This window comes from Podarcis bocagei (genome assembly GCF_964188305.1).
Source record: "Podarcis bocagei genome assembly, chromosome: 11".
Classification (NCBI taxonomy): domain Eukaryota; kingdom Metazoa; phylum Chordata; class Lepidosauria; order Squamata; family Lacertidae; genus Podarcis; species Podarcis bocagei.
The window spans coordinates 28451132-28465732 of record NC_138136.1 but is presented as its reverse complement, the minus strand read 5'-3'; the positions used below and the strand labels follow the sequence as shown (position 1 = coordinate 28465732).

The window sequence follows — 14601 nt, the reverse complement described above, 5'->3', positions numbered from 1 at the left end:
CAAGTCACTAACAGAAATATGAAAAACTTGGTACTAATTATTTCATGCAAACTCTCTTGCATGGATTCTAAGCTTGTAAACTTAGCAGTAACCCTTGATAAATGTGTGGAAAGGCAAAGCATGTTCTCAGGCAGGAAAAACGTGGTTTATTTACTCATTCAGCAGCTGAAGTCCAGCTGTGATACTCTACCTGGTGCTATGGAAAGATACTGCTGAGTCTCATGATTACGCAGCACAGAATATGTATTTCGCACGCACCTGAATTCTATATGAATTTATGGAGTAGTCCACATTTGGAATACCATGTGCAGTTCTGGTAACCTCAACTTAAAAAGACCTGGGAAAGTACAGAAAGGGAAAACAAAATTACTACATGGATGGAACTTCCATAGAACAAATGGAGAACAGGAATGAAGCCGATAAAAAAAATGCATGTTTTGAAGAAAATGAGGAGACAAGGTTTTATCCCTCCTGTTATTAGGACTTGGAATCATTCAATGAAACTGACTGATTAACTGTATATTCGGGACAGACAAATGACACTTTTGCACACATCATGCAGTTCATTTACAGAATGAGTTTAGATGGCTTCAAAAGGGGATCAGACAAACTCATGGGTGATAAGCCCTAATGGCTATTAATGGTAGCTGATTGGAATCTCAGTACTCAGCGTGCCACTGAACATACAGCAGGAGAGGTCTGTAGTCTTTATGTCATCCTTGTGGGCTTCCTAGGGTCATCCCTGCATTGAGGGGTTGGACTAGATGATCCTTAGATCCCTTCCAACTCTTCTATGGTTCTATGATCCGGTTAACCATTGCAGAAACCAAAAGGCAACAGCCCCCTGCAGGTGAAGAGCTCAGATGGGGTCTTGGGAGATCCAAAGGCAGCAATTCCAAGTGCATTTATAACTCTAGGAGAGAAAATAACTTCTCTAAGCAGTCACCAATATTACTTTTAATTGCTGGCCCCAATCCAAAGTGGTCATTATAGATGTTTTCCCATCAATACCGTTATGCAAATTGTGGACATTTGCTCTCCCTGAGCATGGGAGAGTGGGGAGTATATGAACTCTTTCTTCTTTATCCCGTAATGTTTCACACAGTAAATCAATCGTTTGTCATATGAGTTTAATGGCATAAATAAGTTAGGTCAGCATTTTGTACAGGGGGGGAAAAACCCCACAGAATGATAGATAATAGTAAGTGAACAAATAAAGAGAAAAGTCTTCATGTATTATGTAACAGGTTTTCACTGTGAACAAAATATTCCAGACTAAAAGAAATTATCAACATTAACACAGACGATTCAATAGGTTGACTTCATTAATGGCATATTTGTTCATCAGCAATAAACAGAGACACGACCTGCATACATGTGCATATTGAATAAGTCACGATCACCTGGCTACATAACCAGAACATGTTCGGGTCAAGTCTTCCCTGCAGATACATAACTTGTTTGGCATTCTTTCAAGCATGTTGTATAAATAGGCAATTTCAAAATAGTTCATTTGTAAGAAACAGCAACACATCTCTAAGATAAAAATAATTTTCAAAATCAGCTTTCATGAGAAATGTAGTTTAAGAATACCTTTAGATGTAAATTAATGTATATACATTTTCCTGTGCATATACTATTGAATATTTCTCTCTCAAAAAAAGTACTATTTTAACAGTAAGTAGTGCAATAGAATCTGGGAAGCAGCCACCACGCAGAATGAATGTTCTGTAATGAAGAGTGTGGAATCTCTTTTCCCCCTGAGGGCACAAATCCATTAGTTCTTAATTGGTCCTTTTGACATCCACTGCAGGTTTTCTGTAAGGACTACATGATAAGGTCCTTAGGTGTACAGACTCAACTCAAGAGCTCCACTGGTCACAGTTTAAGAATATATTCCTAGCCACTCATTATGCAATGGCAATGTTTTGAAATGTAAACTATATTCCCATCTGCCACAATTTAAAAAATGCTTTCCACGCAACAGGGCACTTAACTATCAGGAGGACTGATTAGGTGAATCAAATGAAGAAACAAAACAGGTATATAAATTCAGCCCACATTGTTTCTTTTTCATTTGCCACAGTACTAGGTCAAGTGCTATGCTGTAAAGCCTTTTAAAATGGCCTTTTGATTAGGAAGCAAACAGATTTTAGTATTGACATACTATATGTGCACAAAAGGTGTTCACAGCCTGACACCTGAAGCAATATGGTTTTAATCTGATAATATTTCTTTCACTACTGAACGATATGCAGGTTCTTCACTAGGCTAAGTAAGTACAAATCAAGATTAGTGGCAATATAAAAAGTTAAAGATGCAATCCATTATAAACCTGGCAGTATTTTAGATACAGGTATATTTTTTTCAAAGTCTTGTGGTGGAATGATAAAAGTGTTAAGAACTTCTTTAAAATCTTTGGAGCTCCAGTAAGACATTTGCGTTTAGTGTATATATAGCTTGCCTTTTAGGCAAGCCCTAGTCAGTTTGTTTATTTGCAGCAGGGTCTAATTACAGTTTTATTTCTTTTGGATGAAACACACAAATAAGTGCCTTTGCTCTGTTCTTCTGGCAAAATGTATAAAATATAAAAAGAGTGATCTTCTTTGGATAAAAGGATGGGTCATGCATAAATCCTCAGTTAGCTTTTAAAAATTAACCAGAGCATGAGTTTAAAAATGTATCTTTTACTTATCCAGTCATGTGTGCCTATCATATCACTTACCATTTCACATTCATGCTATAAATGGACTCCAACAAAACTTCAGCTTAAACTAAATTTGAAGCCTTCGTCATAACTCTGTCCAACTTCAAGTGCAATTTCACTGATAAATCCCTTTGTACAGTATTTATAAATTTTCCCATTATGAACAAAAGGCAAAATAAATAAAGCTTAGAGAGAGGAAATGCTCCTTAGGTCTAGAGCTTTTTAGTTTTATTTTCCCCTTGAACAGATGATGGTCTCCTCAGCACACGGATTTGGCTAGCCAGGGTTGTTTTTCTTCCTCTTACTTGGACTGTGGGTAGGATCATGTTTCAGTTCTTGGTACTGCACCTGTTTAAACACAAAGTTAAGAGAGAAATTTCAACTCAACACAACCACAAGATTTTTTAAAAAATATCAATGCAAAGGAGTAAGGAAGTATTCTTGCTCTCACACCTACAAGCTATTTGAGCCCTGCACCCAAAGGTCAAATACTTTAATGTATTGCTAGGAGGAAAAGCAACACAAGGAAAATAATGCCAGGAAATAATGCAGTATGGTGGCAGAAACTTCAGTGAAGTCTCCCCCAAGGGATACGACTTTAAAAATGAACAGTACCTACTTTATAAACTTCTTTACAGAATTGTAGAGTTTGAAGGGACCACAAGAGTCATCTAATCCAACCCCCTGCAGTGGAAAAACCTTTTGCCCAACATGGGGCTCCAACCTATGACCCTGAGATTAAGAGTCTCTTGCTATACCAACAGAGAGCTCCCAGTTGTATACTGACAACTTCAAAATAATGTGGCCCATCTTGTCAGGAACTTTAAAACTGCAGGTATCCAGGTGTCTTTCTACTGATGTTTCAGCTATTTTAAACCAGTTTCAAATTCAACCCTCAGTTAATGGAAATATTCATAGCAAAGAAAATGTTTTATATAAACAAACACACACTTCTGCAAATATGATTTTATGTGCAGAGTGTGCAACAGCCTTACGTTTTTGAAAATGTCCCCATCATGCAACGTACGGTTCAAGAATAATTTCCACCATCAGCGAATGGTGGCGACAATTCCATATGACCATCTTGCTGCTATGAAATACTGGGCAAAGTTGTCTGCTTATAAGCTGGTTCCTTCTGCTTTCATCTTCCTGTTTGCTACCACAGGCTATGCATGGTTGAAGAGAGGAGTGTCTGGCAAAACAGCCTGGCACTACATTGTCTCTATATTTGGCACAGGAGCATGCCAAGTGCGATGCTTTGCCGCCCCCACCCCCAAACAGCAGGCCTCTGTGACATATACATAGGCCTATTTGGAATGCAGAACTAGTTTTAAGATTATTATTTTTTTAAATCCCCACAAAAGAAACCCATGCCTATTACAAAATCCATAGACAATGAATGGAAGCTTTTGAGATTCTTCCTTGTTATATATATATATCTATCTGTCTGTCTGCCATAACTGTAACTGAAGGTATTACATTAAAAATTGGCAAAATGTGAAATTAGCACTGCCTGATAATAGTAATAAATGAGTTTAAGATCAAAGTCAAATGCATACCAGTTGCACATCTGAAGGAACTCTAGAAAGGAAATCAAGTACTTCATTGTTATCGATTGCATATGGACTTCGGAGCTTCTTTGTAAATTTATTGATCCCTAAATAAAGTGAGAAATCATATTAATACATTGTTCAGTGGCTCTTACAATGATATTAAGACACAATTGGCTACAACCCCATAGGAGATCTTGCCAAGATCTCCTATGATTCTCACTTTTCTTCCTTTCCTCCTTGGGGCAGAGGGAATTTTGATTTTGCCTTCTGGTCCCAACTAGTAAATCAAACGAACATTTTTACTAACTAAAGGCCTCCCAAGTTTAGTGTTTAACTGAAACACCTTTTAACTCTCACTCACCACATGCCGTTCTACACTGCTGGTTACTTTAAAGCAAGACTAGCCAACATGGTGTCCTTAAGATGCTTTTGGACTCCTATCATGGCCAGCAGGCATGGTCAATGGTCAGGGATGGCAGAAATTGCAGTCCAATAACATCTAGAGGGCACAATGTAGGCTATTCCTGCTCTAAAATACACACAAATGCACACTTTAAAAAATGTATGAAGCAGCCTGTGTAATATACATGTATTTTTTCTGTTCATTTAAAGGTGACCTCTCATTGCTAGTTCATAGGAACTGCCTCTATACATTTCCATTTGATAAAAGGCTAAACAAAAGCATATTGTCCTAAATGTGCTATATAAATTGAAATGCCACTATTTTTATATAAGTGGTGAAAATAAATCAGAGTTATATCTAGACAAAGCTACAGTTTGATATATGAAGAATCCTCATGGATACATGTTTATAGCATGATTAAGTCTAAGATGCTGGGCAAGAAAAATGTGTTTTGCAGGTGAGTCTAAATCTTTACACAGTTGTGATTTCTAACTAACCTGTCTGTTTCCATCATGTAGTAGCTTCATGATCATAAATACAGAAAACTACTGACAATATAACTCATCCCTTATAAACAGTTTGTTCTATGTGGCATAGACAGGTTTGGAGGGGAAAGAAAGGCTTTACTTACCCCAGACAAGGACAATGTATCTCAGTGGAGTGAAATACAGGATGACTGTGAACACACAGAGGGCAACGATTGCCAGCCAGCTCAAGAACGGAACAGTCCAATTGAATGTACTGAATGAAAAAATTAACAGAAGTAAGGCATGTTGTCTCCTCCCATCCCTTCCTATCAACTTCTTAGCAATTTGACACACTGCCAAATCGAACATGGTATTGTATTGTAATGAAATGAAATGAGGAAGGGGAATAAAATACTCTGGGACCCTTCGGTTTTTAAAAATAGTTGCAAGGTTGTATTCTACAGAAAGAGAGACTACTGAAGAGGTCAGACTGATTGGACAAATTTAGCCTGGCAGATTCCCTTTAGTTGAGAAAATGTCCCTTTGCATAACTAAAGAGATGGTGAAGTAGAGGTGATCTTGCTGTGTCTTTCTTCCCCCTGCTTCCCCAGTTAGAGGTCATCTCCTCAAGGAACCTCTCCATCTGAAAGACAACAGTAGACTTGTAGCCTTGGAACAGAGTCTGAAATGCAGGAGTCCCCTAAGAACCAATGGCAGAGTAGGATGAGTGAACCTTCCATCTTATGCTGTTTCTGTATAAATAAACCTGATTTCACATACATGCCAGAAGTCTCCAGTTACCTTCATTCCAATAAAAACAACACAGGGCGCACATAGGAACCCCTAAAACTTCTCACCGCTCAGAGCTTGGTGAGATCCTGCCCCAAACAGGTGCTGATGGCGGTGCCGTGGGAGAGGCAGGAGAGACAAAACACAACCAGCTGCCCTTGCACAAGGCTCTGATTTTTAAACACACCCATTTTCATTGAAATCAGTCAGTGTTGCTTTCAAGTGAGTTCTTTAGGAATGGGTGTAAGTCTCTGAAATCCTTTTGATTCTACCCACCCCATCTTCTCAGGCTCTTGCGCTGAGGTTGCCCAAGAGCCCATACAAATAACCTGTTTGCCCCACATCAGCACCTAATGTGCTCTTGCCATTTGGCAGGATGATACAGAGTACCAGTTATTCTCAAGAGTGTCAGGGGCAGCTTGGCCATCTGCATGGTATCTCTTGTCACGAAGTGTTAAGCCTATGAACTATGACTCATAATTATTTCTTCCTTCAGAGATGCACTGCTATTTCTGTTCTGTACTACATATTTTTTGTAAAATCCCAATAAAAATTACAAACAGCGGCAAAACATGTATAATGTTATTTTGCAATGTACATCATAACAATGTTTTTGTCTAAATTAAAACAGGTAACATTTCACAACTTCCTTGGGGAAACACAGGCATGTGAACACCATCTGAGAGAAACTGAGCACCAGTGTGTCAACACTCACTTCTTTATTCTTTCTCCAAAGGAAGCCACTTCATCAAGGATGTTCTGGACACTGACACACACTTCCTGGATGGCATAGAGCTTATTCATAAATCCTTTCTTTTCACTGTCCTAAGGATTATGAGAAAGAGGCCAAATCAGCAATCAAAGGCAAGCTTTGCTGGTCATACTGGAATTATTACAGTTTTCCCTAGAAACACATGGAAGCCACCATTAAAATTGTCTGTATGTGTGTGTGTGTGTGTGCGTGCGTATCACACACACATTGTGGAATTGGTTATTTTCCTGTACTTTGAACTGTGTGCACAGAGGGCATATAAAACGAGTACACAATAGTGGCTACCTTCATCTGTCACTATATCAGTTTCTTAGATATATGTTCCAATAATTCAGCAACTTGGTTTATTATTATTATTATTATTATATGTTCAGGATGCCAATTTCATATCCTGTGCACTTTGGTAAGAGATAAGTATCAGTATATTACCAGCTCACATTTCTGAAATGCATTTTCTGCTGCTGACAGGAGTATATCTACATTTCAAGATAATAAAAGCTTCTTTGGTGAAGTAAGAAACCAGACACACCTGGATTCTAAGGACAAGCACTTCAATTTTCCAGGGTTTGGCAATGTTTCTGTGCCTTTCCCCCACTGTATTAGAAAAGAGTGGTGGTATGTTGTTCTTAATCATAGGGAAGTAAAAGTACACATTTTGGAGATAAATTAACTTCAGTACTTGATACACAATGGCTCAGTGCAGACAAAACATGGTTTGCCATGATGTCAAATGGGCAAAACATAATTGGCCAATAAACTAGAATGTGGACTCATGGTACAAAATGACTGATTTGGCAAACGAAGACTAATGAGACTAATTGACTTTTGCCATTGACCTTACCATCGGCTGGGTGAGGACTGCAGGGCCTGCTCCCTTCCAGGGCCTTCTCCAACTGGCCCAGGGGGCGTGGCCCAGGCCCTTTCTCCCGGCTATAAAGGGACTCCTGCTGCAGGGAAGCCTCGGACCATCGGCTGGGTGAGGACTGCAGGGCCTGCTCCCTTCCAGGGCCTTCTCCAACTGGCCCAGAGGGCGTGGCCCAGGCCCTTTCTCCCGGCTATAAAGGGACTCCTGCTGCAGGGAAGCCTCGGACCATCGGCTGGGTGAGGACTGCAGGGCCTGCTCCCTTCCAGGGCCTTCTCCAACTGGCCCAGGGGGCGTGGCCCAGGCCCTTTCTCCCGGCTATAAAGGGACTCCTGCTGCAGGGAAGCCTCGGACCATCGGCTGGGTGAGGACTGCAGGGCCTGCTCCTTTCCAGGGCCTTTTCCAACTGGCCCAGGGGGCGTGGCCCAGGCCCTTTCTCCCGGCTATAAAGGGACTCCTGCTGCAGGGAAGCCTCGGACCATCGGCTGGGTGAGGACTGCAGGGCCTGCTCCCTTCCAGGGCCTTTTCCAACTGGCCCAGGGAGCGTGGCCCAGGCCCTTTCTCCCAGCTATAAAGGGACTCCTGCTGCAGGGAAGCCTCGGACCATCGGCTGGGTGAGGACTGCAGGGCCTGCTCCCTTCCAGGGCCTTCTCCAACTGGCCCTGGGGGCGTGGCCCAGGCCCTTATTTGGAACAAACTTTTGGGGAAGCTGGGAAGTGCTCTGCAATTGCTTCCCTGTTCCAATGTGTTTTAAAATGTCCTCAAGCAGTCGGTGGCAATTTAAATTTGTATTTCTTTTTTTCCTTTTTTCTCTTGCTGGGGGTGGGTGGGTGTAATGGATATTTGGTTGGGGATTAATTTTAGTGTAATTGTTCTGTTTTTGTTTTCTGTTGTTTTATTGGTTCTGTATAGTTTGTGTTTTGTTTTTAAGGGGCGGGATCAGGGCTGCCTGGGAGTGAGGCCCCAGCCAACACGATGGCTGGGACAAGTTCCACAGGGGGGGAAGCACTGGGACATCCGATCTCGGTGATCATGGGCAGGAGGCGGAGTTACGCTAAGACCAGACCATGTCATTACCGAGGAGGCAGGTTTAGTCGTTGTTTGAAGACTATCCCTGCCTCCGGGTCTGGCCTTGACCAGATGGATACTGGAATCAACAGGGGAAACCCACATAACCTGAAGGTGTTGCTGTGTAATGCCAGGTCAATGGTGAATAAAACCACTGCCATCCACGACCTGATTGTGGATGGAGGATTTGACCTGGCTTGTGTGACAGAGACCTGGTTGAATGAGACAGATGGGCCCGTCCTTGCTGCCGCTTGCCCACCAGGTTTCTCTTACGCACAGCAACCCAGGTCATGTGGGCGGGGAGGGGGGGTTGCAGTGATTTTTAGGAAGTCATTAGTCTGCACCAGGCGTCCTATTGGGAAGACCCAGTTCTCTGAGTGCATGTTCTGGAAGTTGGGCAATAGGGGCAGTACAGGATTCCTTTTGGTGTACCGACCTCCCCGCTGCACCAAGGATTCCCTGCCCGAGCTGCTTCAGGTCGTGGCGGATGTTCTCCTGGAGACACCTAGCCTGGTCGTCCTAGGGGATTTTAACATCCACGCCGACACGACCTTACAAGGGGCCGCTCGGGACTTCGTGGAAAGCATGGCCTCCATGGGGCTGTCCCTGAATAAGTTGGGCCCAACTCATAGTCATGGACATGCCTTAGACCTGGTATTCACCTCTAGCGACGTGGGTGATCTGACACTAAGTAAAAATGAAACCAAAGAAGTGCCATGGTCAGATCACTTCCTGGTGCAACTGGACTTCTCCGCGACCCTTCCCCTCTGCAGGGAGGTGGGACCAATTCGGATGGTCCGCCCCCGCCACTTAATGGATCCAAATGGTTTCCAGAGAGTGGTAGGGGATGCTTTATCCCATGTTGATGGCCTTTCAGCTGATTCCCTGGTGGCCCGCTGGAATGCGGAGTTAACCAGGGCTATCGACTGTCTGGCTCCGAAGCGCCCTCTCCGATTGCATGGAGCCCGGACAGCCCCGTGGTTTTCTTCGGAGCTGAGGGCGATGAAACAATCGTTGAGACGGCTAGAGCGTCGGTGGCAGAAAACTCACTCCGAATCTGACCGGACACAGGTTAGAGCTCAACGTCGAGCCTACCAAGTGGCGATAGCGACGGCGAAGAAGACTTTCTTCACCGCCTCTATTGCATCTGCAGAAAATAGTAGCAGGAGACTCTTTCAGGTGGTCCGCAATTTAACGGAACCACCTTTACCATCGGGGCCTTGTAAAGACCCCAAGATCTCCTGCAACGATTTTGCAAAGTTTTTTGCAGATAAAATCACTCATATTCGGAAGGAGCTAGACACCACCGTGGGAGCAGGGCTGGGGCGGGAGAGTGCTAGAGCCCTGTCTGGTCAAGTTGCATGGAATCAATTTCAATCCGTTACCCCCGAGGATGTGGACAGGCTGCTTGGACGAGTGAAACCAACCACCTGTCTCCTTGATCCTTGCCCATCCTGGCTTATAAAAGCTAGCCAGGAAGGACTGGGCGATGGGCTCTGCGGGGTGGTGAATGCTTCCCTCTGTGAGGGAACATTCCCAGATCCGCTGAAAGAGGCGGTCATTAAACCGCTTCTTAAAAAACCATCTTTAGACCCGGCCAGTATGGCCAATTATCGCCCAGTCTCAAATCTTCCATTCTTGGGCAAGGTGATTGAGCGTGTGGTTGCTGAACAACTCCAGGCACGCCTGGAGGATGCGGACCATTTGGATCCCTTCCAATCAGGGTTCAGGCCTCATCATGGGACTGAAACTGCCTTGGTCGCACTGGTTGATGATCTCCGGCGAGCTAGGGACAAAGGTGAGAGTTGTTTCCTAGTTCTGCTGGATCTCTCAGCGGCCTTTGATACAATCGACCATAACATCCTTCTGGACCGTCTAGAGGGGTTGGGAGCTGGGGGCACTGTTATACAGTGGTTTCGCTCCTTTCTCCTGGGCCGTGTTCAGAAAGTGGTGGTGGGGGATGAGTGTTCAGACCCTTGGGCCCTCACTTGTGGGGTGCCTCAGGGTTCCGTCCTCTCCCCCATGCTTTTTAACATCTATATGAAGCCGCTGGGAGAGATCATCAGGGGGTTTGGGCTGGGTGTTCATCAGTATGCGGATGATACCCAGCTCTACCTTTCTTTCAAATCAGAACCAGTGAAGGCGGTGAAGGTCCTGTGTGAGTGCCTGGAGGCGGTTGGAGGATGGATGGCGGCTAATGGATTGAGGTTGAATCCTGACAAGACAGAAGTACTGTTTTTGGGGGACAGGAGGCGGGCAGGTGTGGAGGACTCCCTGGTCCTGAATGGGGTAACTGTGCCCCTGAAGGACCAGGTGCGTAGCCTGGGAGTCATTTTGGACTCACAGCTGTCCATGGAGGCACAGGTCACTTCTGTATCCAGGGCAGCTGTCTACCAACTCCACCTGGTACGCAGGCTGAGACCCTACCTGCCCGCTGACTGTCTGGCCAGAGTGGTGCATGCTCTAGTTATCTCCCGCTTGGACTACTGCAATGCGCTCTACGTGGGGCTACCTTTGAAGGTGACTCGGAAACTACAGCTAATCCAGAATGCGGCAGCTAGACTGGTGACTGGGGGCGGCCGCCGAGACCACATAACACCGGTCTTGAAAGACCTACATTGGCTCCCAGTACGTTTCCGAGCACAATTCAAAGTGTTGGTGTTGACCTTTAAAGCCCTAAACGGCTTCGGCCCAGTATACCTGAAGGAGCGTCTCCACCCCCATCGTTCTGCCCGGACACTGAGGTCCAGCGCCGAGGGCCTTCTGGCGGTTCCCTCATTGCGAGAAGCGAAGCTACAGGGAACCAGGCAGAGGGCCTTTTCGGTGGTGGCGCCCGCCCTGTGGAATGCCCTCCCATCGGATGTCAAGGTGATGGACAACTACCTGACATTCAGAAAACATCTTAAGGCGGCCCTATTCAGGGAAGCTTTTAATGTATGATATTTTAGTGTTTTTTGGTTTCTGTGGAAGCCGCCCAGAGTGGCTGGGGAGGCCCAGCCAGATGGGCGGGGTACAAATAATAAATTATTATTATTATTATTATTATTATTATTACTATATGCCTTACTATATCAACTGGCATTCCAATGAAGCCTAAAACATATTAATATTTGTTAAAGGCTCATGGATGTCATGAGCAGGATTGGATAAGGTTTTGGGAGGAGAAGCTTGAGCTCCTCCTGTTCCTCTCTCTTTCTTCCCCAACTTCAAAATTCTATGTCCAAAACATGGAGCCAAATCATTAGTTGGGATGATAAAAGCTTTATAAATGCACAGCATGTTTTAAACACACAACAACATGCAAACTTTAAAAATGGTCAGAGACCGATGACATGACAAGACCAAACTGCAAGGAGTATCATAAAAGTTATGTTCTCTGTAGTAACCGTAATAATTTTGGTATATACACTTTGCCACAACTTTGTTAATATATTCAGAAAAGTTTATCTGAATGTTTATTGTTGTTTTATTTTTATTTTTAAGTAATTGTTTCACGCCATATGCTCTACTGTAAACAAAGATTAATCTCAATGCAACCTTGTTAAACAGTTTAAATATGAAAATTAATAAAAGCTACATTACAAAAAAAGAAAAGTTCTGTTCTGTTTCAATATGTCTTAAGGTCTAATACGTAATAGTTTATTTAAATAATATTGGCTTCATTTTTTTTGCACCATTCTTCTTTAGAAATTGAATTGGAAGAATGAATCATCAGGTAGCATTTAAGTACCCAAATATTACTGAACTAATTGTAATGATTCAATATACATTTGGATGCCATTCATGCTTAGAAATGACAATGCGTTTTTTTAAAAACACTTTGCAAGGGTCACTGTGTTTCCCTTGTCCCTGTGAAAATATTAGCCCCCAAACCCTGTTCTTAATGATCTATGCCACTTGGATAACATACATCAAACTATACCCTGATATTTCCTAAGTGTTTATCTCCTAAGGGAAAACCTCATCCAGGAATCCTACATATAGTAAGCATGGTTGTGTAGTTGTATCCAAAGCTGTAGACCTCTAGGATATATAGGATTTTATTTTAATTAGTCATTTTGCTGCTGCAGCATTCTTTCCAGCAAATTTGATGATATAAGAGAACCATGAAACAATTATTCTGTTCATTAACTACTAAGTAAACAATAATCCAGCCTCAAGTCACAACTGTTTTCTGTTCCTACTTATGCCTCTTCAGTTTAGATTCCCAGATCTAAGTGTATCTTGATTCATCATCAAGTATTGTGTGGAAAGAATGCTATCAGAATAACAAAAACCATACCCCTTTCTTATATCTCTAGAGCTCAATAGAGATTTATTTGGAAGATCCTGAAGCTATTTTTCTTTACAAATATTTTAACAAGACCAACTTGTACCTTCTTGAATGCACATCTGTTCTAAATTTTCCCCCTTAATGGAAAGGACCACTATACTCCCTGCATTCCCACTGCTCACTCCTCTTTGGAGCTTAAAGGAAATTTGTTGACATATTCTGAGGCAAGCATAGACAAAACAGCATAGGAAAGAGGAGGCAGCCAGAAGGAGAAGGGTTGAGGTTTGCTTAAACTAATTCCACATGCCCCATGAACCATTAGCTGTTTTTTATTTCCTGTTCCAAAGATTTGCAGAGAAAATAATCTGGGCAGGAGAAACGCTACACTTTTTCCTAGTACGCTGCTGTGTGAGCCACCTTCAGCGAACCAAAAGTCCTTAATAATCCATTTTTCAAACACTACTGGTATTTCCTGTCCAAACAAAGATGGACTGTAACTGGAATCAATTTTATCATCTGTATGATTACAAGTGCCAACTTTCTGGAAATAATTGTCTTTTAAATACTGGGTAAAAGTGCAAACAACAGTTTTACAGCTATTTAATTTCCATTGTATGTTTGTGTGTGGTTAGTTTAACAAAAGCAAGGGGTTTTTTTGTTTGTTTTTACAGGGGAGCAGATTGGAATTAAGTATTAGAGTTGTCAGGTTAATCTTGTTGCTTGTCTGGAATTCACAAAAATCAAAAGGGATTCAGTGGGGGTGGGGGTGTAAAAATTTGTTCCTTTAACTACTCTGCAGTAACTTTTATAAGGTGGTATAATATGCTACATAGCAGAATAAAATATATAGACCTTGTTGATTCCACATACTACCCAAATATTTCTAAATCCAATACGTACAATTTTCAAGATGGGTGTTTTGTCAAGATTCTGAAAAATCTTCTGCCGTTTCGGTTACTCATAAATAAATCAGCAGGTCATGATTTCCCCTCAAAACATCTTAATGTATTAAAAAGGCAAGAACAAAAAGTGATGCACATTATTTACTTTTGCCCTCTCCTCTGGGAGGCCAAGCAGGGCTCCTAATTGGCTGGCTGGGGTAGACTCTCCATACGGCAAACTGCTTATGAAATGGAGGAAAGTTTTCAAAAGCAGTTTGTGATTTTACAGAAAGGCTACCTGCTGAAAGAAACCAAAACCATCTAGTGCAGGCTCTTTCCCCCCTTAATGACAGAATTTGGCCTGCCGCACCAGATAGTTCACAAAGTTCTAGGCCGTTTTTTCAGACACAGAGCATTCCAGAGAGTGACATATGTCACTGAGAGCTGGAGGACCTGTTGTTATAGTCAGATGCATATTTCTAGCCTGCACATAACGTCATGATAGCTGAATGAAGTGTTACTTCTGTTTGGAAACATTTAATTCAGGGTTTGATTTGAAGATCTAGTCCCAGAGGCATGTTGAAAACACACCAGAGGCAGAATTTCTGTGGAGGGGCAGTGGAAACAGAATTTGCAGAATTCTATCAGCATGGCTTCGGAATCTATGAGTTCTTGAAATGGCTTTTGTAGCCATGGGAACTACAGAACTCTGAAAAAAACAATCAGAAATGTAAACAACCAGAGATCTCAGTCTTCTGAATCTGTAAGAAGGGAGCAGGATATATTCTAAATGCCATGTTTATGAAGATGCAAAATCTTGCTGCAA

General features: G+C 42.6%; 1 protein-coding gene across 6 annotated transcripts in view; it reads right to left on the bottom strand.

The window, feature by feature from the left end:
- Positions 1-1109: 1109 nt before the first annotated feature.
- MCTP1 (multiple C2 and transmembrane domain containing 1) overlaps positions 1110-14601 on the bottom strand; it is a gene marked incomplete at its 3' end in the record, with an annotated part of 198899 nt that continues 185407 nt past the window's right edge. For all 6 annotated transcript variants that reach the window (XM_081212354.1, XM_081212355.1, XM_081212356.1 and 3 more), the window contains 4 exons: positions 6635-6744; positions 5295-5404; positions 4267-4364; positions 1110-3055 (listed from right to left, as the gene is read on the bottom strand). In XM_081212354.1, the coding sequence (XP_081068480.1) occupies positions 2984-3055; positions 4267-4364; positions 5295-5404; positions 6635-6744 (390 nt within the window). The remainder of the gene's footprint in view (positions 3056-4266; positions 4365-5294; positions 5405-6634; positions 6745-14601) is intronic.